This window comes from Atractosteus spatula, chromosome 1 (assembly GCF_055471065.1).
Source record: "Atractosteus spatula isolate fAtrSpa1 chromosome 1, fAtrSpa1.hap1, whole genome shotgun sequence".
Lineage (NCBI taxonomy): Eukaryota > Metazoa > Chordata > Actinopteri > Semionotiformes > Lepisosteidae > Atractosteus > Atractosteus spatula.
The window spans coordinates 47055788-47082327 of NC_142706.1; the positions used below are offsets into that span (position 1 = coordinate 47055788).

At 37.8% G+C, this 26540-nt stretch overlaps 3 protein-coding genes across 4 annotated transcripts in view; 2 read left to right on the forward strand and 1 right to left on the reverse strand.

Moving 5' to 3' along the window:
- tmod1 (tropomodulin 1) overlaps window positions 1–5724 on the forward strand; it is a 33880-nt gene extending 28156 nt beyond the window's left edge. Inside the window, exon 10 of the mRNA XM_088912113.1 lies at window positions 183–5724. Within this exon, the coding sequence (XP_088768239.1) occupies window positions 183–247 (65 nt within the window). The 3' untranslated portion in view covers window positions 248–5724. The remainder of the gene's footprint in view (window positions 1–182) is intronic.
- A 496-nt stretch (window positions 5725–6220) lies between these two features.
- Window positions 6221–19057, reverse strand: plaa (phospholipase A2-activating protein). 2 transcript variants are annotated; one of them, XM_088912085.1, is made up of 14 exons: window positions 18796–19057; window positions 17079–17272; window positions 15630–15730; window positions 15200–15320; window positions 14402–14569; window positions 13329–13464; window positions 12820–12989; window positions 12379–12536; window positions 11793–12012; window positions 11415–11480; window positions 9931–10002; window positions 9491–9598; window positions 7406–7573; window positions 6221–6864 (listed from the first exon to the last, which is right to left on the reverse strand). In XM_088912085.1, exons 1-14 carry the CDS (start codon window positions 18942–18944, stop codon window positions 6296–6298), a joined length of 2400 nt encoding a protein of 799 aa, XP_088768211.1. In that variant the 5' UTR covers window positions 18945–19057; the 3' UTR covers window positions 6221–6295. The 2 variants fall into 2 exon arrangements, with proteins under 2 accessions (XP_088768211.1, XP_088768218.1); XM_088912092.1 differs by having other exon boundaries at window positions 17079–17198; window positions 18796–19039.
- Window positions 19058–23756: 4699 nt separating this feature from the next.
- Window positions 23757–26540, forward strand: part of zdhhc21 (zDHHC palmitoyltransferase 21) — a 33353-nt gene continuing 30569 nt past the window's right edge. Inside the window, exons 1-2 of the mRNA XM_088924392.1 lie at window positions 23757–23823; window positions 25847–25917. The gene's annotated coding sequence lies outside the window, so the exon portion shown is untranslated. The remainder of the gene's footprint in view (window positions 23824–25846; window positions 25918–26540) is intronic.

Consider the following 26540-nt stretch of genomic DNA (forward strand, 5'->3'; position numbering starts at 1 on the left):
CTGAATATTCATAGAAGTTTGACACCTTAAACTAGAAAGCACACAGATTTCTGGCTGGGGTTGAGGTGATTATCAATTGCTCTGTTTCTTTGTTATACGCTCTACTGGGTTTTTGTCAGTGAGAAAGGAACTGAAGTATTGCCACAGCGCTGGTTTCAGATTATTGAACTTCCCCTCCACAGTGCGAAAGAGAAGGCTTGAGGGTCTGAACGGGCCGATCTTCCCCAAGTGTCGGACGACTGTGTAAGGGCCCTGGATGTGATGAGCCCAGCCTGGCAGCCTCCCGATGTCCCCTCTCTGACCGCGCTCTGCTGTGGGTGTCCCCAGGAAGAGACAGCTCCTCAGGGCGCATCTGCTGGTCCTGCTCTGTCTTGTGTCGCGTGTTGCCCTTTCAGTATGGTTGGATGTCTGTGTTCTCGTGTCTACCAAGGTGCTCTCCTCCTTGCACATTATGGCGCATTTGGTTCTCATTGGTGCAGTCTCCTTGGCTTTCCTTTCCTTCTCTTTTCTCAAGTAGGCCCAGGTGTGTTCACGGGGAGACACGTCGAATTGTCTCGGTGCCGTTGGTGGTCAGACTCACCCTGCCCTCGGAGTGATCACACTCCAGCACACACGGCATCCTGATTTATCCCGGCTCATTTCTGAATCTTCCTTTTCTGTTTTCAAGTTATATTCCCGCTTTTCGTACGTGTGAATCCACTGCATCTTAGAATGTGACATTGGAAGGGTAAAGGCTCTGATCTAGAGTAGTGCAGGACTCTGCTTTTTGATGTACACAGTTTGATAATCTCCCAGGGTCGCCATTAGCTCCTTATGATTAAAGGATTCATTTTGTGACATGCTTCGTCAAATGCTGTCTGTAAATGCACAACATTCTTTTGTTGAAGAAACCAACAGTATTTGTCTAGCAAGATCCTCTTTCTGAAAATATTAATGGATTATTCCTTAAATCACTACTGTCCTATTCAGATATATCTTATCTTATTTTTGTCCTTTATTTATTGATTGTATTATGAAATGGAGTAGCTGTTAAATAGGTGGGCCTATTGTTTCAGGTGTCAGTGCAATTGAAGCATTTAGTATACTTGTATGTACTATGTTACCAGGTATTTCCTGTTGGCTGTAATTTCCCCAGTTTGTGATGAGCTTTTATAGAATACTTGTGTCTTCCTCAAACACCATCAGATCTGGGATGTCTGCTTTAACAGCCTTTTTTTCCCTCCCAGTACATCAGTCCCCACTACATTCATTTGGATTTGCGGTAGAAACTTTAATGCATGTTACCTCTTCAATTGGCGTGACTGTACTGGTGGATTTATTCCCCTCTGCACTCTCCTGTTAATGTCATGAGGAATACGAAGTGCACGATGGAACAAACAATACAATAACAATCAACAACTGAGAAATAATAGCAAACTTTAGCTTTATGTACTGCACATCTCTTTCAACTTGTTCAGTGTTCAGTGTTAGCAATCTTTCATTTTTTCAAAGGTACTGTATATGATTTTTTCTCAAATTCCTCTTGACTTTAATAGAATATTTATTGAGCAAGCTGATCGCAATATATTCTAATACACTTGAAATTTGCATCTTAATGACAGACTGTTCATTAGAGGAGGAGACAAAACGCTGGAGCACAGCTACATCACAGTGTTCTATTTTTCTTACATTTTAAAACATTCACGTCAAAGATTAGTGGCTTAGGTAGGGTACTTTGTTATTTCCTTTATAGAAGAAAATCCCTGATTTACCCCTATGTTAATATCTTTTTTTGTCTTTTTCAGAAAGGCAGGTATTTTCAGCTTTATGAGTGTTAAGAGTATATTGAGAATATCCTTACAGTATTTTACTTTCACAGTCTGTCACCTGCTCTTTTGCTTTGTTTGTACTGATAGTACTGGTGGCTTTTAGGTAGAATGGCACTTTGGAAGATATCACAATTTAGGAAAATCCAAATACAATTATAATGTATTTCGACAGCTATAATAAAAAAAAGCCCTTAAGAATCAGACCTTAATGCTAAAATTACTGCATGTCAGCAGTAGGAAAGTGTGTTTTGTGAACAGAAGAAATACAACTGCCCTCTTTAAAGAAATATACTGTAACAATAGAATAGAAATGGGCCATACAACAATAAAGCTGGTAGAGTTTAGTACATTTCATAGATCTTTCTAGTCGACTTGCATTTAATCAAAAGGCCAGAATGGTCATATAGGTAATAAGAGATTTTGAATACTGTTTGAAGTTACTTCACACATGTACACAATCATGGAGAGAACTCTGCCCTTCTTGCAGATAATTTCACACGCCATGTAAAGTCTATTAAGCTTTTATGAAAGGAAAAACATATAAGTAGCAAGCCACAAAGGGCTCAGTTGTGGAACACTTGAAAAACTGCAGATTGTGTTTAGAACAGATTTAATTCTCTATCACACTGCAGTTTCATGATCTCACACAAAATATTTTGGTGCACATGTTCTTTTTGTACATATGTGCATAATGGCAAATCTATAAGTTGTACAGTTCTCTAACACTGGATCACAGAAGGCATCTTAATTGTAGTTATTAGACATGCATATTGTAGCAAGAAAGGAATAAAAGCAAATACTGTACTGTATGCTCTTTACTCAAAGTAAGGTTATCAAAGTCATTCAAAATCCCATTTGAAATAAAACTGCATTGCAATTACTCAAGTCCTGACTGTTCTGTGAAGCAAAATATGACAAAAAAACTAGGAAGATATTTACCTAAAGTTTACTAAACTTAACATTAACATAAGTATTTTTAATCTGCATCATGTTCTGTAACTGTTTTACAGTACCTCTGCTGTGAAGGAGTAAGTTAAGCAGCTCCAGTCCAGACAGTGGGACTAATCCTACACTGTGTAGTCCATCATACCGAGATTTTTTTTTACATGAACTGCTGTTTCAAGTCGAGTCATTTTTCTGTGCTTTGTCAGTCATTTCTTTCAGTTTGTCCTTACTCTTTGCCATTGTCTTTACCTTAAGTTCGACTTCTGATCTCGACTACATGCAACCTGTAGTATGTACAACTGTGCTGTTCATTCCAGATTTCTATGAAGAATCTCACATACAACCTGTTCTGTTATAAATATTAAATACCAAATTTCTTGAATTTGTTTACCCATCTGGGACTATTTGTAGAGAAAAAAACAGATAGCTATGGGGGCCTTCTTATAAAGTGGTCAAGTATTTTAAAATTATGCTGTACTTTCTGCAGATATACAGTATTTCCGATTATGTCCTCCTCACAGGCGAATTAATATGAAGTTTTATGAGTACTATTTTTGTTTTTGATTAGTTTCTGCTACAACTGCTAAATCCATATACTGTAGAACACTTATATTTCATAAATTGGTAGTTTCATCATTTACTTGTAGAGCCAGTAAACCACATTAAATGTGTCAACCCACACTGCTGCCCTATACATATACTGTATATTTATCTATAATTTGGAGATTGTTGTATATATATTGATAGGGACTTTGTTTTAGTAAGAGACACTAATTGCAATGTTAAGGCTTTAACAGGTTGCTTGTAGCTAGAAGTGATCGCCCAGCATTTCAGTGCAAGGATGTCTCTGTTTGGATTTCACTAGCATGGGCTATCAGAAGAAAAAAAAACATTAAAATGAGATTCTACAGCTACACAGAAATAAAATACAGACATCGAAAATGACCCCCCCCTTTCACAAAATGTTTGACTACCTTACTCAATATCTTGCTTGATAGACCGTGCACTTTATTTACTGAGTCTACTGATATCAGCTGGGTATTTTGGAAAATAAAAAAGGGTTCTTATTTTTACTGAATGTACAGTTTGAGCCAGGTTGTATTTCAATATAAACCCAGATTTGTAACATTGCTGAGTTTATGCAATGCTACAGGCTGATAGTAATATGATGTCTTGAATCCATGATGCTGAAATTTTGCTTTTTTTAAAAAAATGTATTAGCACACTCACAAGCTGGTTTTAAGCTGTTGTTGGTTCATAAACTATGTGACTGTTAAATGTTTTCTGTGATTCTTTTCAAAAAGTATAATTTAAAAAAGAAATTGGAAAATGGGAAACCTTTAAACAGCAGCAGCACATTACAGTGTAATGGTGGGCTTTAAGAATTTTTCCTTTCCATGTCACAGTTATCCTTATTATTGATATACCCAATATTTACTGTGTAAAGTCAGCTTTACTAAGCTGATCTAATAATCATGACAATACTGCAGTGGTACAGAAAAAGTAAAAAAAAATCCTTTACAGCAATAGTTTACCTCAATGAAAACACAACTATCAATTAATTTGACCCCTTTGTAATGTGGTTGCCAGCAGGTGTTCAACCTGATTATTGAGCTGGGTTGGGTGAACCCTTGAGTGTCTTCTTGTAGGAGTACCTAACTAAAGGCCACCTTTACCACTGGGAGATGAATTTGAAACACATTTCTTCACAGGTACTTCAGCCACAGGAGTTCTTAGTGCAGCTGCAGAGTAGGTTAAGCAGCTCCAGTCCAGTGGGACTAATCCTACACTGTGTAGTCCATCATACTGAGATACTTTTTGACAAGGACTGCTGTTTCAACCAGAGATTAACATTTAATTTCCTCTGTAAAATGGATGCATGCATAAACTAACTCTTAGTCTTTGTAATCGGTGCAATTGTGCAGTGCCTCCATTGGTAGCCTTATTTTCTTTATACTGAAGAAGTAGAAATAAATATCACAATCACATTCAGAGAAAGATAGTTAATCATTTTTTTCAGTTTAACCTTTTAATTTCATGCACACCCATTTCACTGACAGTTTAGATGATGCATGCAAAGAATGTGATGCAGACAATCATTTGTTTTTCTAAAGAAAACCATCTGATTGCCTCCATTAGTGTCTATTTTATGCTCAGCTTTACATGAACTTAAAAAAAATGGTTATGTGCAAGTTTCTACAACTGTTCCTTACAGTATATACAAAACATACATCCCACAGGTAGTTGTTTTTTACATTACTTTAGCAATCCAATTTTAATATGTTATCTCTGGCTTTTTCTTGTTTTATTGATTGCCATGTTAGCTAGCTGTTAAAGTAGGTATTGGCTACTCAAACAATTGCTCAGGGCTGTATGTGAGGAATTTCAGAGGTGAGGGTATATTAGTGTTACTGAGGATTCTAAAGATCGTCATATAGGCTTCAATTAATTGTGCCTCACTAATTTATTCTACGGTACATGCCCTCAGATGGCTTGCAGTAGTCTTTCCGAAAACAATTTCTATTCAAACAAATATGAAATATTTTTAAACAAAGAAGCACTAAACAGCAAGCACATGCAGTTTATGCAACTTTGACTCTAGATGAGCAGAAGACCATGCTGTAACAAACTATTTTTAACACTTTACAATGCAAGAAATCTTTATCATTAGTGCCATGGAAAACTGTTTAGGAATCAGTCTATTATAATCGATAACTAAAGACTGACTAAGGTTTGCAATACTTTGTAAGTAAAAATTAATACAAAAAGGTTATGAATTCATATTACAACTCTGTAGAACTACTGCAACTATTTTTTGCCAATTGTTTTAAACTGTAGATGAAATGTTGTACTGCTGAGGAGTGCTGAACTCTGAAACCTGTTAAGTTACTGAAGTGCTGCTGACTAAAAATCTGTGAGTGGAATGTATGCATTTTATTCCCAAATAAAATAAAAGTTTTAAGAGTTTGAACAGTCGTTTTGTCATGTTACATCACAGCTAATATTCCAGATGGGTCATATAAGACACTATGCACTTATTTAAAACCATTACATTTATTCCTTCATTTTTTCTTTATACAAATGTGGGCGTAAAGTATGCAGATTTTACTAATAATAAACTTTATAGAAACTCAATAATAAGGTGCACTCCTACATCAATATTGTGAGTTTTAATTTTTTTTGCACCATACCTAGATCGGTAGATGGCTTTTTGGTGCAGAGCTTTCAAAGTGGTTCACTTGTTGTAGATTCAAGTCAGTTGTCAATTTTCCTTTACAGCCACCCTTCACACTATATATTAACTTAGAGTAAGATCATTTAGCATTTTCCAAGTAGTAACTACATTTCTGGACATTAAGTCATTTGTGCTTTTAGGTTAAGAACAGCTTATGACTGCTCTCAGACTGCTGAAATACTAGTTTCCTTAAACCCGTCATGATGTGAAAAGAAACATGCTTTACAAGATAACTTTAACATCTTTTATTGCAGCACTTCTGTGAGTAGTTTTTATTTTCTCGTAAATATATAAAGATAAAATCAAATTACTGCAGTTCATTTAGAAGAAGGCTACAGCACTCTCCTACTTTAGCAGGATCTGATACAGTGGAAAACTTAGTAATCTGAGATTTCACTCCAAGAGACTGGGCCAGATCCTTGGCGGTACTGTCGTTGGTGACAGTTGTTCCAAGTGCCACCAGGAGCCGGAAGACTGCTTCCTTATCTTGTACCACCTCAAGAGCTGTGCTAACCATGGAAAGGCACTGAGCCTTGCCTTCAAGGTCACTGAGCTTGTGGAGACAGCCTGCATAATTGAGAACTAGCGTGGCCAGTGCAATGTGAATGTTCTTATTGGCCACAGCTTTTAGTTCCATGGCCTGCGACATCACCGTTTCCCTCTGTGACATCATCAGCATTTGCCCCCACTGGCCTAAGAAACAATTACACAGAGTCCTGAGTACCAGCATCTGATTGGCAGGCTTCCCTTGCAGTGCCATCAACTTCAAAAGGTGATTACAGAACTGGATACCCTCTTTTTCATTGCACAGGGTTTCATTCACTACAGGGTGTCTCACTGCTAGGCGGAGGATATCCAGGGCAGGAAAGACAATGTCTAAAAGAGAAAAGACAAAAGAAGCTAGAATAAGGTACTTAATTAATGGCCTGGTGAATGCCCTCCTGCTGGCTTCTTAAACAGTCCTAGGACTGTAAAATCTTATACTGTACTCCATGCCTACCAAAATTAATGACAACCATGACACCAAAAATCGGTAAGGTAGGTCTTAGATATAAATCAAAAGTCCTGATAATTAAATGCATAGCTGATTTTTTCTCTGCATTTTCTTTATTGAGCATATGTTTTGCCATAGGCACGTGCTTTGGAGCCATGTGTCTCCATGCGGGCATGTGGCTCTTTAAACCAGGGTGGCAACCTCATGAAATCATCCTTTCTTTCTGGAAGTCTTTTTACATATTTTTTAAGTCTCCATAAACACTATCAAAGTATTACTTCAGAGTAGTGGAAATTTAAAAATACTTTAAAATACTTTAACATTAAAAAAGTTAATTTGGTTAGGTTGAACCATCTGGTATGTTATCCCAGTTTTAACCATCCATAGTAGTTTTCATACACTCTTTGTGACAGAAATGAATACCTTCAGGCCAGTGAGTAGTCTTCCATAGTATTTCAATCTGTTCAGCAGTTGGATTTTCTTCAGATTTGAGATTTGCCACAGTCGATAGCAGCTTTTCAAGCTTCTGGAAAGAATCATCAGAAAGCTTTTGTTCTTCAGGCGCTCTACTGTTGAGTTCCTTCAATTTGGCTAAGAATGGAAAAAATATGTTACTTTTTACTGAAGTAACAATGATTAAGCAGCAACTATCCCATCATAAAGTATCCCTTTCAAAGGCATTATCTGTTAAAAAATAACAATTCTACAACTTATATAGAAAATAACATTTATAGGTGATGCAAAACAATTTAAAATGTATGTATATGACCTACTGTACATGCAGAAGTTTCATGTTTCAAGACTGTAAAAGACCATGTTTCTGAGATATGAGATTTTTTAACAAAGAAAAGACATCATGAAATGATCAAGGCTCATTAAAAAGCACTATGAATAATATAAATCACTGCATCTAAGTGATAAAATTGCCATTCAAAACAGTACAACAAAATCAAGCATATGGTTACAATATGGTTCTAGTCAATTGAACTTTACTACTAAAACTGCTATAAACACGATTAGACTATGAAGTATTCATCACCAAAAGTAATCAGCTTAAACCTCTTTGGTGCAGAGACATCTGCCTCCCAATGTTATAGCAGTAGTTCAGTCAAACTCTAACAAGACTGGAATTTTATAGGTATGAAGATTTTGCGCAACTCATCTAGCTGAGGAAATGTGACCCTTGACCTTACAGTCAACCTACAGCTTTTGGTTGATTGCAAAAGACTGGATATATACAAGTTAAGAGGAGCACTGATCTAGGGTTTGATTAGTAGAGACTGGTATTCCACAAAGACCTGCAGAATGTGCCATGCTAACCCGGAAGAGGTAACCCAAAGCTATCGACACCTCAAAGTGTTATAGAATAGGGGCCAGTAATAACCATTTGGTGATGCTTGTCACTTAATGCATAAATGGCAGACTGAGAAAAGAAAAGGGAGTAAGAAAGAAGAGGCTGTAGGGTTAACAGCAGAACTGAGGCTGAAGTACTGAATCTAAGTGTACTAATGTGTTTGGTTCATTTGCTAAGAATAAATTAGGACAGATTCCAGGAAGAACCCCCAAAACAGCAATTAAAATGGGTACAATGAGGCTCTCTGCCTGGTCTGCTGCAGGTGGAAGTCTTGTGAGGAGTGGTGGGCAGGCAGAGAGACAGGGACCAGCATGATACCAGATAACAGATCTTGGGGGGGGGGAGGGCTGTGGACAAGGAGCTCGAATCCAATGCAGACTGACACTGTGTACTTGCACTTACAGGGCAAAATGAGCATCAGCAGTTATTAGGCTCCCATGGGGACAGCAGGAAAGGAGAACTGAGGATGGGGAAGAGATGAACACCAGAGATAGGTTGGGGCTGCAGGTGTGAGGGGTTGGACCCCCTGACGATGAAATGGCTTGAACGGTAGTCGGATTTGCTGGGTCTGGCCGTGAAAGAAAAGCTGGAAAGCATGAGGAAATGATGGGGTGGGAGCTGAGCAAAGGCGCCCACAGCTGCAGGGACTGGCAGGAACTTTGGAGGATGGAAAAGTGGGTATGGAGAACTGGAAGGTAGGGTCTGTTTCTGGCAAGAGCAAACATTGTGTGCAATCAAAATATGCTCAGGAGGTTAGATATATATAAACATAAGAGCCCCATGGGTGAGTAAGATTAGATGTTTAATTCCTACCAAACTATGGTTGAAAAACTCCATTAAAAGCCAACGGATCATACTTAAACGGTACAGTGTGCATGTGCGCTTTACTACCATTTAATTTGATACGAACACTGTCAGTTATGCATTTTAATATTTTACACAAAGAAAACATTTGCTACTCTCCTACTTACAATTAAAAATCTGAAAATGCTTGTGTCCTTACGACGATTGATTTGCTGTATGTGTATAGCGTAAGATCATTTTGTCTGCTCTGTACTTTCAGAACTAAAGGATAAAATAAACATCCGAATGACAATCAAAAGTCCAGTACTTCAGGAAAAACTAAAGTGATCACCAATACAAGATCTGGGTACCTAATATTTGTGTTGCACTTGCTTGTTCAAAAGTCACAGCATCAAGCTTTGGAAAATAAATGTTTACAGTTGGTTGCCGGAGCAAACCGGAGGAGTATGCACTTCCACCTAGAAGAAAAAAAAAACTGAGTAAACCAAGAGCAGGAAGAATCTCCATAAGATACCAAAAAAACACTACATTACAACTTTTAACATGACATTTTATGGACTGCATAGTACATCGTATATAAATGTAAAATGTCTCCACAAATATCATGACTACATTTATCACAGCAGAACAACTGCATACTAATGCAGTAATAGAATAATACCAAGTAGAAATTAGATGGGAAGACGTCTACTGCATTAAAGCACTTCAGTTCAACTAGTCTTTACACACATCCATCCTGTTACTTTCTTGAAGCCTGAAAAAGAAAAGGAGCTTTTGTTGTCGGACCAACCTGTAAATGGGTCAGCAAAACCTGCAGGAACAACTGTGTTTGAATCTGAACCTGGGATGTAGCGCCCAGAACCTACAAAGGCAAGAAAAAAATGTAAGGTTTAAAGGACACGGACAATCCGAAGTATGGTAATATTAAACTAAAATCGTCATCTTTAAGTTATAGCAAATTCCATTCTCTATCCTGAAACGTAAAAAAGACCCTTTAAACCATAGCAACATGTCTTTCACTTTGAAAAAAGAATTTCCCAAAGACATGCTGCCTAGACTTACTGGTTTCTGTAATATTGCCCCTGTGTGCACGCATGCACTCCCTGCGAAGAACTGGCAACCAGTACAAGCATAATTAAGCCCTGCACTTCTGAGATCTGGAACACTTACCAGGAGTAAGTAGCCACCTGATGATGGATGAGAGAAAAAAACACAGCTTTCAAAGTTAACAAAATGATAAAAGTCTACCCTCTAGTGGCCAAAACACAAACTGAACTTCCCAGTCTTTACATAAATGAGACACCTTGCACAAGACAAGCAGGTAATACATTAAAACTGAGTCAGTGTGATGCAAACTCTCTTCAGATCGGCAACATTGATTTTATTCCTTAAAATGTACTATGGGCTGTTTGAATATGTCATTGGGCAGTAAACAGTTATATCCTATTTACATTTCTTAAATACCCAAGCCAGTTGTGTCGAACACATTTGCTGTGGCACATTTGATGTAAATATGCTTCAAGCAGTTGATACCATACATTACCATAATATTAGGCACAACAGCTACATAGTATCATTTATTTCTAGCATCTCTCATTTTTGGCATCTATTTTATGACCTGCCAGCCTTCAAAATACAATTGGATGTCATCGCTTATTCGCTAGATCCAAATTTAGAAAAACATACTCTCCGAGTATGAGATGTTTTTTTGTGCAAAAAAGGCTCATGAACACAGTGTAAAAAGACAGTAGAGACTAATCCAAAAAGACCAACAGCTCTAATTGCTTCCAGCAAGTATTGACTAAGGGAGTAAATACTTGTGAAATCAACATATTCTAGCTTCCCATTTTTCTTTCCAGGTTTGCTGACATTGTAAGGCACATATATATATATACCTATATAGTAAGTGATACACTGCAGAACTAAATAAGAGTTAAAACAGCCTGGGATTACTGATCAGCATCACTTGTAAACTCTCTTTAACGGGCATAACACTAACATGCAGTGCTTGTGATAACTGGGACACAGATCACCTTCTGTGATAATCAGCAGAGTTTTAATAACGAAACGGAATTAGCACAAGGCAAGAATGAAAAACATGGAACATTGTTAGTTAGATAACAGCAATATGAAAACTGCAATGAGTTTTTGTTTACAACCATTATTGTTTAGCCATAGTTGCCTGTTGCAAATAAATTAACCATTTTGGCTTTCACTTTGACAAATTAATACACCTTTCTACACTTCAAAAGCAAAAACGGGTACTGTACTTACCAGTAAATGGGTCAGCACCCATTCCTGTGTGCCCTTCAGATGACCCAGGTATATAGCGGCCTGTACCTGCAGATAAACATTCATTAGAGCCCGATTCACAAAATTCACACAGTGAAACCTATAACATTTACAAGTGACAACTGTTTCCAACTTCTCTCATTAACTGTGAAATGGAACACAAAAATGTCCATGGAAAGTTACAAATGTTATGCTGCCCATTTCAAATAATTAATCTTGCAAGAAGTATATAATTTTAAAAACTTGTATTTTCAGAAACAAAATTATATTATGCCTTAAGATGTGTTTCTTCTTATTGAGCGACCAATTTGTACTAAAAGAGCTTAAGCAATTAAACGAGAGTAAAATGCATGCACCTACCTGTAAAAGGATCAGAGCTCCCAAATTCTGCTCGTCCTAGTGTGTTTCCTTTCGTGTTCTCTATGATAAAGTTTGCTACCTGGTCTAAAAACATGGGATTCAAGTCATTCCTTTGTAGGAAATTGTGTGCTGTTAACCAGGGATCATCTGCGACGTTGTATGGAAGCTTCATTGAAGGGCCTCCCTCATTTACATCAATGGTAAAAACATAATCATACTCCTGTAAAAGACACAAGTTTTGACAGGATCTGTGGATGAGGCGATTCATTAGAACTATAAAGCATTTATCATGTTGTACACAGTTTATCAAACAATGAAGTTACTCGGATAATGAACTTCTTCACTGATGATGGGTATTTAGTTTGCATTCATCAATATGGTATGAAAGTAATGGATGGAATATCATATGGTTTAATTAAACTGTTACAACTGTTAGAAGTCAAGTACAGTGAAGATTTATACAGTTCGGTAGAATAGTATTTGCATCCATCTCTTGAGGAAGCTGGAATCTTCAAAGAGAATCTTATATATCCCAAACATTAGACTGATACGATTCATTGAAATAACTGTGATGTGCCCCACTGACCTTTCCTTCATAAAGTACTTTCCCTGAAGTCTGCTGAGTTCCTCCAGAGGAGCCCACGACATCCCCGATCTTCATCCAGCGGCCACCACTCACACTCCACTGGTACGCCTCCACCCTCTCGTCTTCTCTAATCAGGCGCGTCTGCCCCTCCCGCGTACCTGAACAGCACAGGGGCAAACTGCTGTCACTCCACTTGCAGCAACACCAGTGGGGATACAGCAGCTCTGCTCTTTTAACATGCAACACAGCAGATCCAGTACAAAGAATGACCACTTAGGCTGTGGAATAAGATACAAACTGATGCACAAAAGGCAATATGGGTTACATGCCTTTATGTGCTTTACCAAGTACCTTTCTCTTATTGCCTCTGCCGACATAACTGCAATGTAATTAGCTGGTGTAATTACAAGGAAAGAGGCAGAGAACACAAAAAAATTGTACCAGGCTCATTTAGATGTTCTTTTCCTGGAAGTTCCTCCATTTTAATGTCGCCTAAATCCTCAGTTTTGGGGTCTATGGTAGTCTTGGAAAGCTCATCTTCAAAAGCCTGGAGGTCCTCAATGCTAGCCACTCGCTCTTCTGACTCTGTAAACACTCTGATGATGCCGTCACTAAAAGGGACAAAGAATTTCATGCAAAGATCACAACCAGTTTCATCCCAATTTATCCTAAGAAGTGGTGCAGATGCATATAACTTCAGTTCAAGAAAATAATTTTGCCATAACCTCTTATAAATGAAATAGCAGCTTTCATCCCAGCTTAAAATTCCAATAGTACAAGTAATAGATAAACTTTAAGTTTAACAGTGTTGAACAATATGCCTATTTTGGAAATTAATCAAATGTTAACTTCAATTTACATACTGTAACTATTTTTGCAATTGTATGAGCCTAGACTACCTCTATTAATTAAAAACCAAACAAAATGACAAAAACTATGCTGTGAAGTACCTTGCACCTGCAACTATGTCACCATTGCGCAGAACACAGCAGCACCATACTGACTGAGAAGGAAGGCGAATGGTCTGTGCACATTCACCCTTCCTCCATACCCGTATGGTTCGATCCTCTCCAGTGGATACAAAATCTATAACAAAAGGAAGAAAAGGAGTGTGACTTCTACAAGGTGTCTTCTTTAGAGGAGTAAAAGGCCAGCCATTGCAGATACAAATGGATCTACAGATGGGTGAATAGATGTATTTGATTATATGTTTCTTACACCTAACCCATTCACATCTATGCAATTGTGATTGTAAGTCTGCACATTGTAACTGTGGCAAACTAAGTTAAATGATACCAGGACCAATGTCCATTTTGTCATTATCCATCTCCATTTATTATAATATTGTTACTTCTGTCCTATTGCCCCATATCCTAAAAGCATAACATACTATTGCTCATGCCTTTAAGTACTTCATACCCATATTTCAAAATCTACTTATATAAAAACAATAGAGAACCACCACTTACTTTCTACAGATTTTACTAAACTTGACATCTCCAAACTTGGTTCTGCAGAGCCCAAATCCAGCTGACTTTTTTTTTTATTATCACTTTTTTAGTTATATATGGGAGGGAAAACACAATAACACAGGACAATCACATAACAGCTTTTCAACGTTCTTCAACAGCTTGGTGGTCCATCCCATAATGGACCCTAAATAAAGTGAAGCTAGTGCCTGGACAGTCTCCTCCTGGACTCATGGACACGGGCAGTGCACACTGTTTAAGGCACCCTAAAAATCACTCATTTATAAAAACCGGAAACACTTATAAGTTGCCCGTGAGATGTGTGTTCTAAACAATCTATAATTTAGAATAATCTGGATTTGACTGCAGATTTTTCCATGTTTTAAGCAATTGGCAATATAATGGTTACTTGTAAAACCTGCTGGACTGGGATTCCTAGGGAGCAGGGTTGGACGTGCCTGGAGTATAGTAGTATAAAATAGAGTGAATAAAGTCTTTTGCTATTATGCATTTTATAGAGATTGTTGCACTCAGTATGAGTGTAAAAAGCGTACCTTCTCCGTTTGGAAAGACAAACAAGCTGTAAATATAGTTGGTATGTCCGTAGTACACTTGTAAGCACTCCCCAGTCACAAGCCACTTTCTAATGCTGGCGTCATTACTGCAAGAGAAGAACTCTGTGTTGCTCACTACAGCTAGGCCCCTGACACAGTCTTCATGACCTGTAACAGCAAAGCAAACAGACACGTTTGTTCAACATGACAAATTAAAGTTACTAAGTCATAGAGAACAATCTATATAACTTTTATAAGTTTAATGAAAGTCTCAAAAACCAGGCTCCTCCTGCTTTATTGAACCTTCTGCTTCTTGACACCTTCATGTCTGGAATGTTTTTCTTAGCAATTAGCTTACATTCTGTTCTTCTTATGTGACACCAGTGCTTCTTTTAAGGAAACCTTATTTACATTCATTAAAAATGACCAGGTTCATGTTTGTTCACCCATAGTAATATTGTATAAATGGTTAAGGGCATTTGGATTATTTAGAAAAGGTTTATGTGGGTAGGCCTATATGTTATTGAAACATTTATGGTTTCACAAATTAAATGTATATCAGACAAAATATAATATATAAATATATATCAAGTACAGTATTATTTTCAACCATCACCAGAAAACACATCTTATAAAACTGGAATCTGTTTTATTTCTGGAAATATTACTTGGTAGGAAGTAAAATGCTGCATGCGAAATTCAACCCATTCAGAATACCAAACTGGCAGTATTTAATAACGAGACTGCCATCCTCTGGCTGCATGACATTCAAGTCATTTCAGACAGGCGGACACGTACCAGTAAATGTTCTCTCACATCTGCCTGCTTTCCAGAGCTTGATGGTTTTGTCTGCTGATCCAGTCAGCATTAAACCTTGTTCAGGCAGAATCTTTACTGCCCACACTGCTGCTGTGTGACCCTGTAGACACAAATAAGAACCATTCTGTAAATAAAGGTGTTGTCAATATACTGAATTACATGGAATGCTCTGGTAATATTTGGGCAACATTAGTAAAATTACTAATGTCACAGTAACTTTCAGTCACTATAAAAATACTTTCAGAACTTGGTAAATATTTAGACCATGTGTCTTTCCCAAATCTCAAGGGTTTCTCCTAATCTTATTAGACTTCAGTGTGTTTCTGATCTCAGGATGCACCCTAAACATGAAGCCTATACCTACTAACTCAGAGAAAATTAGGTTCTGGACAAAATCTTTGTCCCCTACCTGTAAAGTCATCATGCACTTCTCATTAAGCCATACTTTTGCTGTAGTATCCCATGAACCACTTAAGAGTGTACCAAATTTTCCAGCAGAAAGCGCACAAACTAGTGGTATAAAAGAACAAAGGTATTAGCTATGCATACAGGAAAGAGTAACAAGTGTTGAAAGTATAATAAGGTTATGAAGCAATTTAATTCAGTTTGGTGAAAAATTTGAAACTGCACAGTTCACTTCAATTGTACACGGCTGGTATAAATACACATCCATTTAACTGGAAAGAATCAAATTCTTTCTATGCATACTGAAATCGTAAATAAACTTGATGTAATATGGCTATTTTTAATTCCGGATCAAAGAGAAACAAACGCTTTATTTCTTATTTAGGTGAATAAAAAATTTAACAGCTGTTAAATTAAACTGCAAATGTAATACAAGAGCCCTTTGAAAGCAACGGTAATTTGATGCAGATATTTTTAAAGCTTACCCTGTTCAATGTAATGAAGAATGAAACAATCAGAACTAGAAACATACCAAGTTCCACCTGTCAGGTGGCATGTTTTATCTATTTAAAAGAGTAGGTTTCATAGCAGACTGTGGAGTCCAATTTAGAGCAGACGATGTTAACAATTATGGACATGATTTGGATTATAAGCTTTATTTTCTGACTAGAAGTTGTCACGTTTTCCCTAGGAACCATTCATTTTCTTACAAGAATGTAATGGCATTCAAATGTCTTGTCAATAACTGTGGAAGCACAGTGCTTTTGTGTCTCTCATGTTCTAACCAAAAACAGTAGGTATGATAAAATGTAACTGACACTGGCAGCCTACCCAAATGACAAAGAAGCCAATATATAGTAGAAACAAAAGGAAAAGCCATATACTTTTACACCATCTAAAGACAAATACAAAATTCAGAAAATTAAGACAAAAGCTGTGTTCACACCTGGTTTTTCCTTTCACTACTAAAACAGAAAGAAGTTGTAATATTTTACACAAATGTTTCCAGAGTGCTAGTTACAGGAGTCATTAAATTAAATATATCTTTCTGATTTTATAGCACATCCAAAAAAAAAGTTTCCATTAGCAATAACCATGCTTCAGGTAATCTTTATAGGCTTTTAAGATTTCTCTTTTTCACAAAATCAGTAGGGCTATAGAGTGACTTGGTGCCCTGGCTATGCTCTTGGGTCGCAGAGCTGAGTAACAGGCTGGGGCACCATTTGTGTGGAGTGTGCATGTTCTCCCTGTGTTTGCATGGATATTTTCTGGGAGCTGCATCGTCTAAACTAATACTAGTGAGGCTTGATTTGCTATTCTATATCACCTCTTTCACCAGGAGAAGAGCAGTTGTGTGCTGTCAGCCCTGCCTTGTGCTCCATTTTTCCAGGACAGGCGCAACACTCATTTTCTACAATATGTTTCTATGAATGGAATAGCAGAAACCGCCTACCTGTGCCTTTATGACCCTTGAGAATGTACTGAGGGTCAGGTCTGTCCAATGAAAAAACACAGATGTTGTGGTCATTTCCCCCTGTTGCTATTAGGCCCTGAGGGTAGGCATCATTGGGAGCTATGATGCACACACATGACACAAAATTGGTGTGACCATTCATACAGTGCATTTCTGTAAAACCCCTGTTTGGACTAAACACACAGAAAAATGATAAAAGCATTAAGTTAAGAGCAAAGAACAAGAAAACAATGAACATCATCAACATCTTTAATCTTAAGATTCCAGTTTAAGCAAATGAGCAGTCATGTAATCTTCGACATAAGACTTTATGAATGTCCCTGCAGGAGGGGATTTAGATTTTAGTTTGTACGAGCAAAGATACATGTTTATCTCTGAAGATTTGCTTCATGTTTCCTTGATTACTTTGTAACACAAGATACAACAACCTGCCAAGAAAATGGAGGTCACTACACATGTTGAGCAACTCTAAAATCAAGCAACTAGCTTGTGTTAGTACAACTAGCAGTGGCACTACCACCTGATCCTGATCTTATTTAAATCTCAGAGGCTGAGCACTGCGATGGGAGATCACTAAAGAAAACAGGATGCTGTTGTAAATGGTGTTGGTGGAGATGTAGATGATGCTCTTTCTACTAGATCAGAATTTCCAAATCAACACCTCTGTATAATGATACTGAGATGTAGAAGGCACCATCCTTTGCATTAAACTGAGGTCCTGATTAAATACTCATTTAAGATCTCATGGCACAGTTCATAAGAGTAGGCTTTTTAACCCCAGTGTCCGGGCTCCATTCCTCATAGACTTGCATAACCTGGCCTCTCTAATGTTTGCCATTGATGAAGTTAATTTCTTGCTTCCCCAGCTGATCTGTTGTGTATCAGGGCTGCCTGTGCATAATAAAAACTACAGTTCAGTGGTGGAATATGAAGCATTTTGGGATCCTTAGGGAAAAATGTATGTACAGAAGCAATTATAGTTACAACTCAACGTAGCTTCTAAACTGACAGTTTAAGAGCTTAATAATAGCACGATGAAATGAATAAATGGTTATAACTTATAAACATAATTAAAAATTGTAAAGCCCTTGTTCAGTCTCACTAAAACAAGACATGTACGGAGACTCTTCTTGACTTGTGAGATGTTTTCATAGAATTGTGTAGTACAGCTTTCTTCTTACTACTCCAAAGAACAGCTGTACAAGGTCCTGACACTAAAAGGATGACTATACAGCCAACCGGATGTTACTACTCGACTAAGAGGATCAGAGAAATATCAATGAAAAGCATCTAAATGATTGAGATCCCCATTAACAAACATCTCAACGATATGATTCACTCAAAGTATACCTTTCTGATCTAATGAAATAATGTTCAGTATTAAACCAATCCATGTAATGGTTTAAGGTACTGACTGAAGAGTGAAATGTTAAAGATAAAAAATGGCTCAGTTTCGCTGGTAGAAAGTTTAAAGACACTATTGTTTTCAACCGCTTACGAACTCAAAATCTTACGAGAATGGCATTTTGTTTTTAAATGATCGTCATCTATCGTTTACCATAAAACTTAAAGAACACCTTAATATCGAAAGTGAAAATAAGACTTTAGAATTATTAAACACCAAAAGATAAACAGTCTGAAAAAACTTTTAAAACGCACAAACATTACTTCAGCACAAAGTAAGTGAGCAATTTACCTTGTGTTTGGGATCCATAGTCTGGCAGTTCTGTCTCGAGATACCGAGACAAAGGCTCCGTCTGGGAAGAGAGTTGCTGCCAACCCCCTGACATCCATTTCATGTCCCGGAATGGAGCAACTAAGCCTGTAAGTGCTGGGGGATGCCATAGTAATAAACACGAAAGAACAAGAGAAAACGTCTTCAAATAAGTGTTATTAGTCTGTACAACCAAATAAGGAACTGACACAGCACCTTGACAGCCCTGTGCGGCTGGAAAAGGAAGTGACGATCACGGTACAATGCATGACGGGACAAATAACTGACTAGAAATGACAGCTTTATGTAACGCACGCAATTTTGAAGTGACATGTACATTGAGATTTAATTACGTGTAATTGTTAATAGAATAAAAATGGTGTGTTTCGAAAAAATCAGAAAGGACTTGAAACCGGAGGAACGGGTTCGGCCATATTGGGAGGGTATATAAAAAATAGGGAATGCGGTTGACACGACAAATTACTTTGAAAACGAGGACTTTCGAAAGTTTGCGGTTTACACACGGGGTGTGATTGATGTAGCGGATTAAAAAAAAACACCATGCATAGAGGCTGAATGTGGATTACACTGATTTAGAACGCGATTCGCTTTAAATGTAGAATACTGCATTATTGAAGTTGTTCACCTCACAAAACAATTAACAAATTACATGGACTGTATTCGTATATTAGCGACACAAGACTGCGTGCTAAGCACCCAAGTTCTTCCTGATGCATTAACCAAACTTACATGGCACTCGTTAGTGAAACTGGTCACACTTAAATTCCCGGTGAAAAGGTCAAAGCAAAAGCTATATTGTACTATGTGTTGGTGTTATAAAATAAGAAAATTGATTCTACCTTGAACTAAACTACGAACTAAGGTTGGCCTTATTGACGGCATGCCAATAATCAAATACTTTAACTTATTTTTGTTTGATTTTGCACTCCATGTCTCCACCTGGGGAGAAATCCACTTCAAAAAGAGAAAATGAAGAATAAACATTTATGAGCCTAGGCTATCATTCCTCATCAGCCTAGCCTACTGTGAGTGATGTTTAACAACACTGAAATAAAGTTGTCACCTTGTGCAATGAACATTTGTAACATTTGATTGAGCAGAAAGTTCATGGGCAATTCGTGATTCTGATTAAAATTTGTCATAAACAAGGTAATGCTTTTTTGTAAAATTCTGTCCCGTTCCTTTCATAAAGCCCAAAGGAGCATGTGCCAGTTCACTGGTCTTTGAACCTAGATACCTCATGTCATGCCAATGTCTTGCCAACACAGCCCACAACTGTTCATAAATGCTCACATTTGCCTTGAAGGGCACCACAGCATACCTCTCGCATATCTCGTCTCACAAGAAAAGCTGTTACATAAGCAGCATGAGGACATACTGATGGGATGATGTCACATCAGGATACACTCATAGGAAATGAGATCCCAGGACTTGATCAAAGTAGCTCTATGAAGTAAGGGTGCCATCCATGACTACAAGTGGAGTTCAGTAGTAACTAGACTGCCCTGCCTGGACCATCACACTTGGACCCCATTGATTAGTCCATTATTCACAATCATTGTGTTCTGCATGTCTGCATCACACTGACAGTTGTCAATCTTTTCAAAAGTTAAATATTTCATTTATAACAGGACAAGAAGGGAGGAAACCTTCATTCATTGCTAAAGAGGACTTGGCTCCACTACTGGCAAGTCCAACAGAGGTGATAAAGTCTGGCCTCCAAAATATATGTGGCACAAAGGTGTTGTCCTCTCACTACTGTAATGGTGTACTTTGGTTAGTTCCTGTATTTTTCAACAGGCTTGACATTGGACAGGTTAAATCACCTCATGCCTCATTCATGAGCTTATCTATTTCATACACAACAGTCACTTGAGTATATAATAGGTAATGAGCAATGAATGATACAACACAAACATTTTTATACATTACAGCGATTCTACTTTTTCCCTGCAGGCTCTCTCTGGTTTATTGCTCTTAAGTAGAACATGGGCATGCTAGTTACAGAGAAGGTGAGGTGCTTAGAGTAGGAGAGAGACAGAGGCTCATGTGCGAGATGAATACGACCATAAAGAGGAAGAGGGCAAACTTCCCTTCAAATAGGGTGGGGAAGAGGAAGGAGTAAGTCTGGCTAAAGCTAACTGAGAGGGATAGTTCAACAATGGGTGGGAGAAAAATACAGTGGTGTGAAAAAGTGTTTGCCCCCTTCCTGATTTCTTATTTTTTTGCATGTTTGTCACACTGACATGTTTCAGATCATCAAACAAATTGAAATATTAGACAAAGATAACACAAGTAAACACAAAATGCAGTTTTTAAGTGAAGGTTTTTATTATTAAGGGAAAAAAAAATCCAAACCTACATGGCCCTGTGTGAAAATAACTGGTAATAACTATTAGGTAATAACCTAATAACTGGTTGGGCCACCCTTAGCAGCAACAACTGCAATCAAGCGTTTGCAATAACTGGCAATGAGTCTTTTACAGCGCTGTGGAGGAATTTTGGCCCACTCATCTTTGCAGAATTGTTGTAATTCAGCCACATTGGAGGGTTTTCGAGCCTTAACCGCTTTTTTAAGGTCATGACACAACATCTCAATCGGATTCAGGTCAGGACTTTGACTAGGCCACTCTAAAGTCTTCATTTTGTTTTTCTTAAGCCATTCAGAGGTGGACTTGCTGGTGTGTTTTGGATCATTGTCCTGCTGCAGAACCCAAGTGCGCTTCAGCTTGAGGTCTCGAACAGATGGCCGGACATTCTCCTTCAGGATTTTTTGGTAGACAGCAGAATTCATGGTTCCATTTACCACAGCAAGTCTTCCAGGTCCTGAAGCAGCAAAACAGCCCCAGACCATCACACTACCACCACCATATTTTACTGCTTGTATGATGTTCCTTTTCTGAAATGCTGTGTTCCTTTTACGCCAGATGTAATGGGACACACACCTTCCAAAAAGTTCAACTTTTGTCTCGTCAGTCCACAAAGTATTTTCCCAAAAGTCTTGGGGATCATCAAGATGTTTTCTGGCAAAACTGAGACGAGCCTTTATGTTCTTTTTGCTCAGCAGTGGTTTTCATCTTGGAACTCTGCCATGCAGGCCATTTTTGCCCAGTCTCTTTCTTATGGTGGAGTCATGAACACTGACCTTAACTGAGGCAAGTGAAGCCTGCAGTTCTTTGGATGTTGTTGTGGGGTTTTTTCTGACCTCTTGGATGAGTCGTCGCTGCACTCTTGGGGTAATTTTGGTCAGCCGGCCACTCCTGGGAAGGTTCACCACTGTTCCATGTTTTCGCCATTTGTGGATAATGGCTCTCACTGTGGTTCGCTGGAGTCCCAAAGCTTTAGAAATGGCTTTATAACCTTTTCCAGACTGATAAATCTCAATTACTCTGTTTCTCATTTGTTCCTGAATTTCTTTGGATCGCAGCATGATGTCTAGCTTTTGAGGATCTTTTGGTCTACTTCACTTTGTCAGGCAGGTCCTATTTAAGTGATTTCTTGATTGAGAACAGGTGTGGCAGTAATCAGGCCTGGGTGTGGCTAGAGAAATTGAACTCAGCTTTCCAAAGATGTGATAAACCACAGTTGATTTATGTTTTAACAGGGGGGGCAATCACTTTTTCACACAGGGCCATGTAGGTTTGGATTTTTTTTACCTTAATAATAAAAACCTTCATTTAAAAACTGCATTTTGTGTTTACTTGTGTTATCTTTGTCTAATATTTCAATTTGTTTGATGATCTGAAACATTTCAGTGTGACAAACATGCAAAAAAATAAGAAATCAGGAAGGGGGCAAACACTTTTTCACACCACTGTATATAGAATTTTATTTTTCCAAAACATGTATAAATGGAGGTGGCACATTGATAAGCATTGCTGCCTTGCAGTTCTGGGGTCCTCGGTTCAATTCCTTGGATGCTATCTGCGTGGCGTCTCTCTGTGTGCTTGCATGGGTTTTCTCTGGGTGCTCCAGTTTCTTCCCACAGTCCAAAAACACTACTGGTAGCATTATGACTGGTAATTTAATTGATTTCTGAGAAAATTGGCCCTGGTGTCAGCATGTGTCTGTGTATCCATTGCAATGGACTGGTGTCTCGTCCATCCTGTCTGATATTGGAAGAAGAGGTTAGAAAATACAGTATATAGTACACCTGGCCTACTATACACAATCATGGAGTCTGGAACAAGCTACCCAGGCATGTTGTTGAAAAATGTTTGCATGAAATTCTCAGATCAATTAGGTACTAATAGCCTAGATGTGCCAAATGGCCTCCTCTTGTTTGTAACCTTTTTTTATGTTTTTACTATACACTCCTCATCTACCACCTCATTGGTTTCATATTTAAAATAACCGACAAATGATAACCATGCAGATTACCTGACTCCTGTGTTGGTTACTGACTGAGAGGTGAATGTACGATCCATAACAAAGATTAGTAGTTTCACGGTAGCAGCTGTGGAAATCTATCTGCAAAATGTATACATCGTCTTTTTTTAATGAAAAACTGGGGACAGGAGCCTGCTTAATGAGACAATTTCATAAAGATTGAAGGTGGCTTCGTGAACTTAGATTATATTGTGTGCGTGCAGAACGCTATGAATAACTTCCCTAATTCTTGAGGCAAATCTGAATAAATCTTTTCAGAATCATCAAAATACAAGTACTCACAAATGGCGAACAAATACAGTACACCATGGATTTTGAAAGGTAAAAGAGAAGTGAGACTGTTTTTTCTAACGTGTAAAGAATTCAGCTGGGTATCTGTATCAAGAATCACGATCTATTTCCCGTTTGACAGAAGGAAAAACCTGATTTTTCACCATTCCTTTTAACTTGGAGCCACTGAATAGACTGAGCAACTTCCATGCAATTGGACAGCCTCCAATGTATGTGTGTTTTGTCCTCAGCACGTTGCCGTTGAAAGGGTGGTCGTGTAGCCAAACACGGAAGAGCACCTCAGATTCCTGTCAGGACGCAGAGTTCAAAGTAAGTGGAGGTATACTGATGTTTCAAAAATCGAATTACTGTATTAAAAATCTGAATTAAAAAATGAAGGTTGATAGAATATATTTGATTCCCTTACAAAAAAATGAAATGTTAGGTGAAGTCCAGCCATAAATACACAAACGTTGCAACGCTGTTAGGGGGTAGCTTAGTAATTGAATATGTTTTTTTTATATCATAATGCGAGTTCTTGGAAGGTATTTGTCGATGATTTCGAAATATAGATTAAAAAGAAAATATTCACGTTGATATTTGCGTAACTGGTTAAAAGGCAAACACGAAAGGTTAAATAGTGTTTGATTTAGCTCATTATTCCGCGTAAACGCTTGAGGAAATTAGGTAATACTTGTGACACGGTCGCCAACAGTAGTTGCCAACGTAAACCCGAAACAAATAGCTCTTATTACCAGCTGTTAATAAAAAATCGGTTATTATTAAGAATGAGCACAGATATTTTATTCATATATTTAAATTACTATATAATATTTTTTATCGTTAAGTATATTCGTTACTGGCAACATGCGATCTCGGTTATGAGAATAATCGGTGATGGCAGCCCGAATCGTGCCCACGGCTGCTGTGTGCCTTTTTACTTCTGTAATTCAACAAGACAGTATAGATCGCTCAGAGGTCAGATGTGGCTTGAAGTGTTGGGTTCCCAGTTTAATAATTCTGTTTTAACACATACACCGTGCCGTGCTGTATTTATCTTTAACTCGATCTTATTCAAAATTAGTACAGTTATTACAATGCAGCATAACATTGCGGATAGTTAAGATGATGATAACAAAGTGGTTTTGGAGTTTGTGTCCGTCATATTATGATGCTTTAGAAATACAGTATATACAGATCGCTTACTTAAATCTCGTAGTAGATAAAATGAAATTGCAGTAAGAACATAAATAATTTGAATACTTATAAAGTATTTGATGGCTTTAATTGATCTGCTTATTAGTCAGAGTGATTACATTACATTGAATCATTATATTGATTGATCATTAATAGAGTGATGAAATTGTTTGTGCTGTCATTCTGTAGTTTCAACTACAGAACTAAGCACAGCTGTAAGCCGTTCCTCTTCAATAGGTCTTAATAGCTCATCAGTTCATAATGAGCAAGCATAGCTGTGAATGACCAACTCTTCAGATGCTCCCACACTGAGCTGTTTTTCTTTCTGCAGAAGTCTAGTTGGTTAGGCAACACAGGCCGCTCGAATTCAAGAAATTCTGAAACTTAGAATTTTAAAGTTATGATTTAGTGAATCGGGCATAAACTGAGCAACCAATGAACGTTGATTTATACAGAACAAATTGTAGAAGAAATATTATTTTACAGTCCCAAAAACCTTTCATTTTCCAAACTATTTGGGTTTGTAAAGTGCAAGGATATATTGTCTTTAGTCACCACACGTCCCTTTTTTTGTAACAAGAAGCTAACTGATTGTTAAAGAACACTAAATGAATGTCAGATTCACCATTTCTCATAAAACCATATAAAAGGCCTCAAAATTCTGAAGATCAGAATTCAGACCAGTTTAATGATGCACTACAGTTTTCCATTTTTCCTTTTGTCTTATATGTCTGGTAAAGATCTTGTTTACCTCCGTGTCTCTATAACTCAATGAATACAGAGGTCTGTAGAGCTCTGTAGTGTTGTCCTCAAGTTGTTTCAGTATCTACTGCTACAAGCTTTATCATTAATAACACTCAGCTTTTGTCTGATAGGAAATTCTTTGAGATCACCCTGTTATTAATTTTCCAGACATTAAAGCTGCCAATGGAAGGTACCCTTGAAATATAAGTTGTATATCTGAAGTGTGAAGACCTGATATTGACTCTTAAGTGTTATGTACGCTTTACTTGCATGACGAGGCTTAGTTTTCTCTCAAGCTTGAAAAAATGAAACAAAAACATAGTAATGATTGTGCTTGGGAATATTAAACTACCTGCTTTGAAAGGCTGTTTATTTACTGTTAGGTCATTTGATTGATTTTAATCATTCTTAGGTCTCTAATGGAAGGGATTGCTGCAATGACTATGAGCTTTGAACTTTGAAGTCTGGACCATAACCATAAAGGTAAGATTTTGTTTTTTGGTTGCAAACAATTATTTTTCTCAAGCCAGTTTAGTATTCTGCATATTGCCCTGTGAAGAGAACTATTCAGCCACTTCCTGTGTAAAGAAAGGTGAGGCCTCACGGTGGTGAAAGGGCAGTCCATTCAGCATTTCAGTGGCTTGGCAGTCTGACAGAAATGGTTTCCACTCCTCAATATAGCTGTGCTTCAGTTTTCCTGCTTGTCTCCCTGAACTATGTTTGCATTTGATAAACTACAGTGCTTCTGTAATCTGGTGCACTGTGTGATAACAGTCCACATTTTTCATCTACTGTACTTTGTGCATTTCTGGTGATAGAGTAAATAAGAGACTGGAATTAGATCAGAGGGTAGGGAGACATGCTTTGTTCAGTATTCACTTGATAACTTTTCACATAAAACGACATTAGTTCTTTTTGGCAAACTGCTTAACTGGGCTGTGTTAAGACTAAGCACTGATTGGAATAAATATTTGACATAAGATGTCTTTTTAAAAGGCTGTTTCCGGGTATATGGGCATGGTGGGTAGACTAAATGGCATATTTGTAAAAGGTGGATGTCATGGTAACGGATTCAAGTATTCTGAAACCTCAAAGGAGTTGACAGA

Coding starts and splice junctions, on each gene's coding strand:
- plaa (XM_088912085.1), bottom strand. CDS start 18,944: ATGGCATCCCCCAGCACTTACAGGCTTAGTTGCTCCATTCCGGGACAT. Junction 15,731..17,078: donor CAAGGGTCATAAAGGCACAG/GTAGGCGGTTTC, acceptor TTATACCACTAG/TTTGTGCGCTTTCTGCTGGA. Junction 10,003..11,414: donor GGGTGCTGACCCATTTACTG/GTAAGTACAGTA, acceptor TTGCCTTTGTAG/GTTCTGGGCGCTACATCCCA.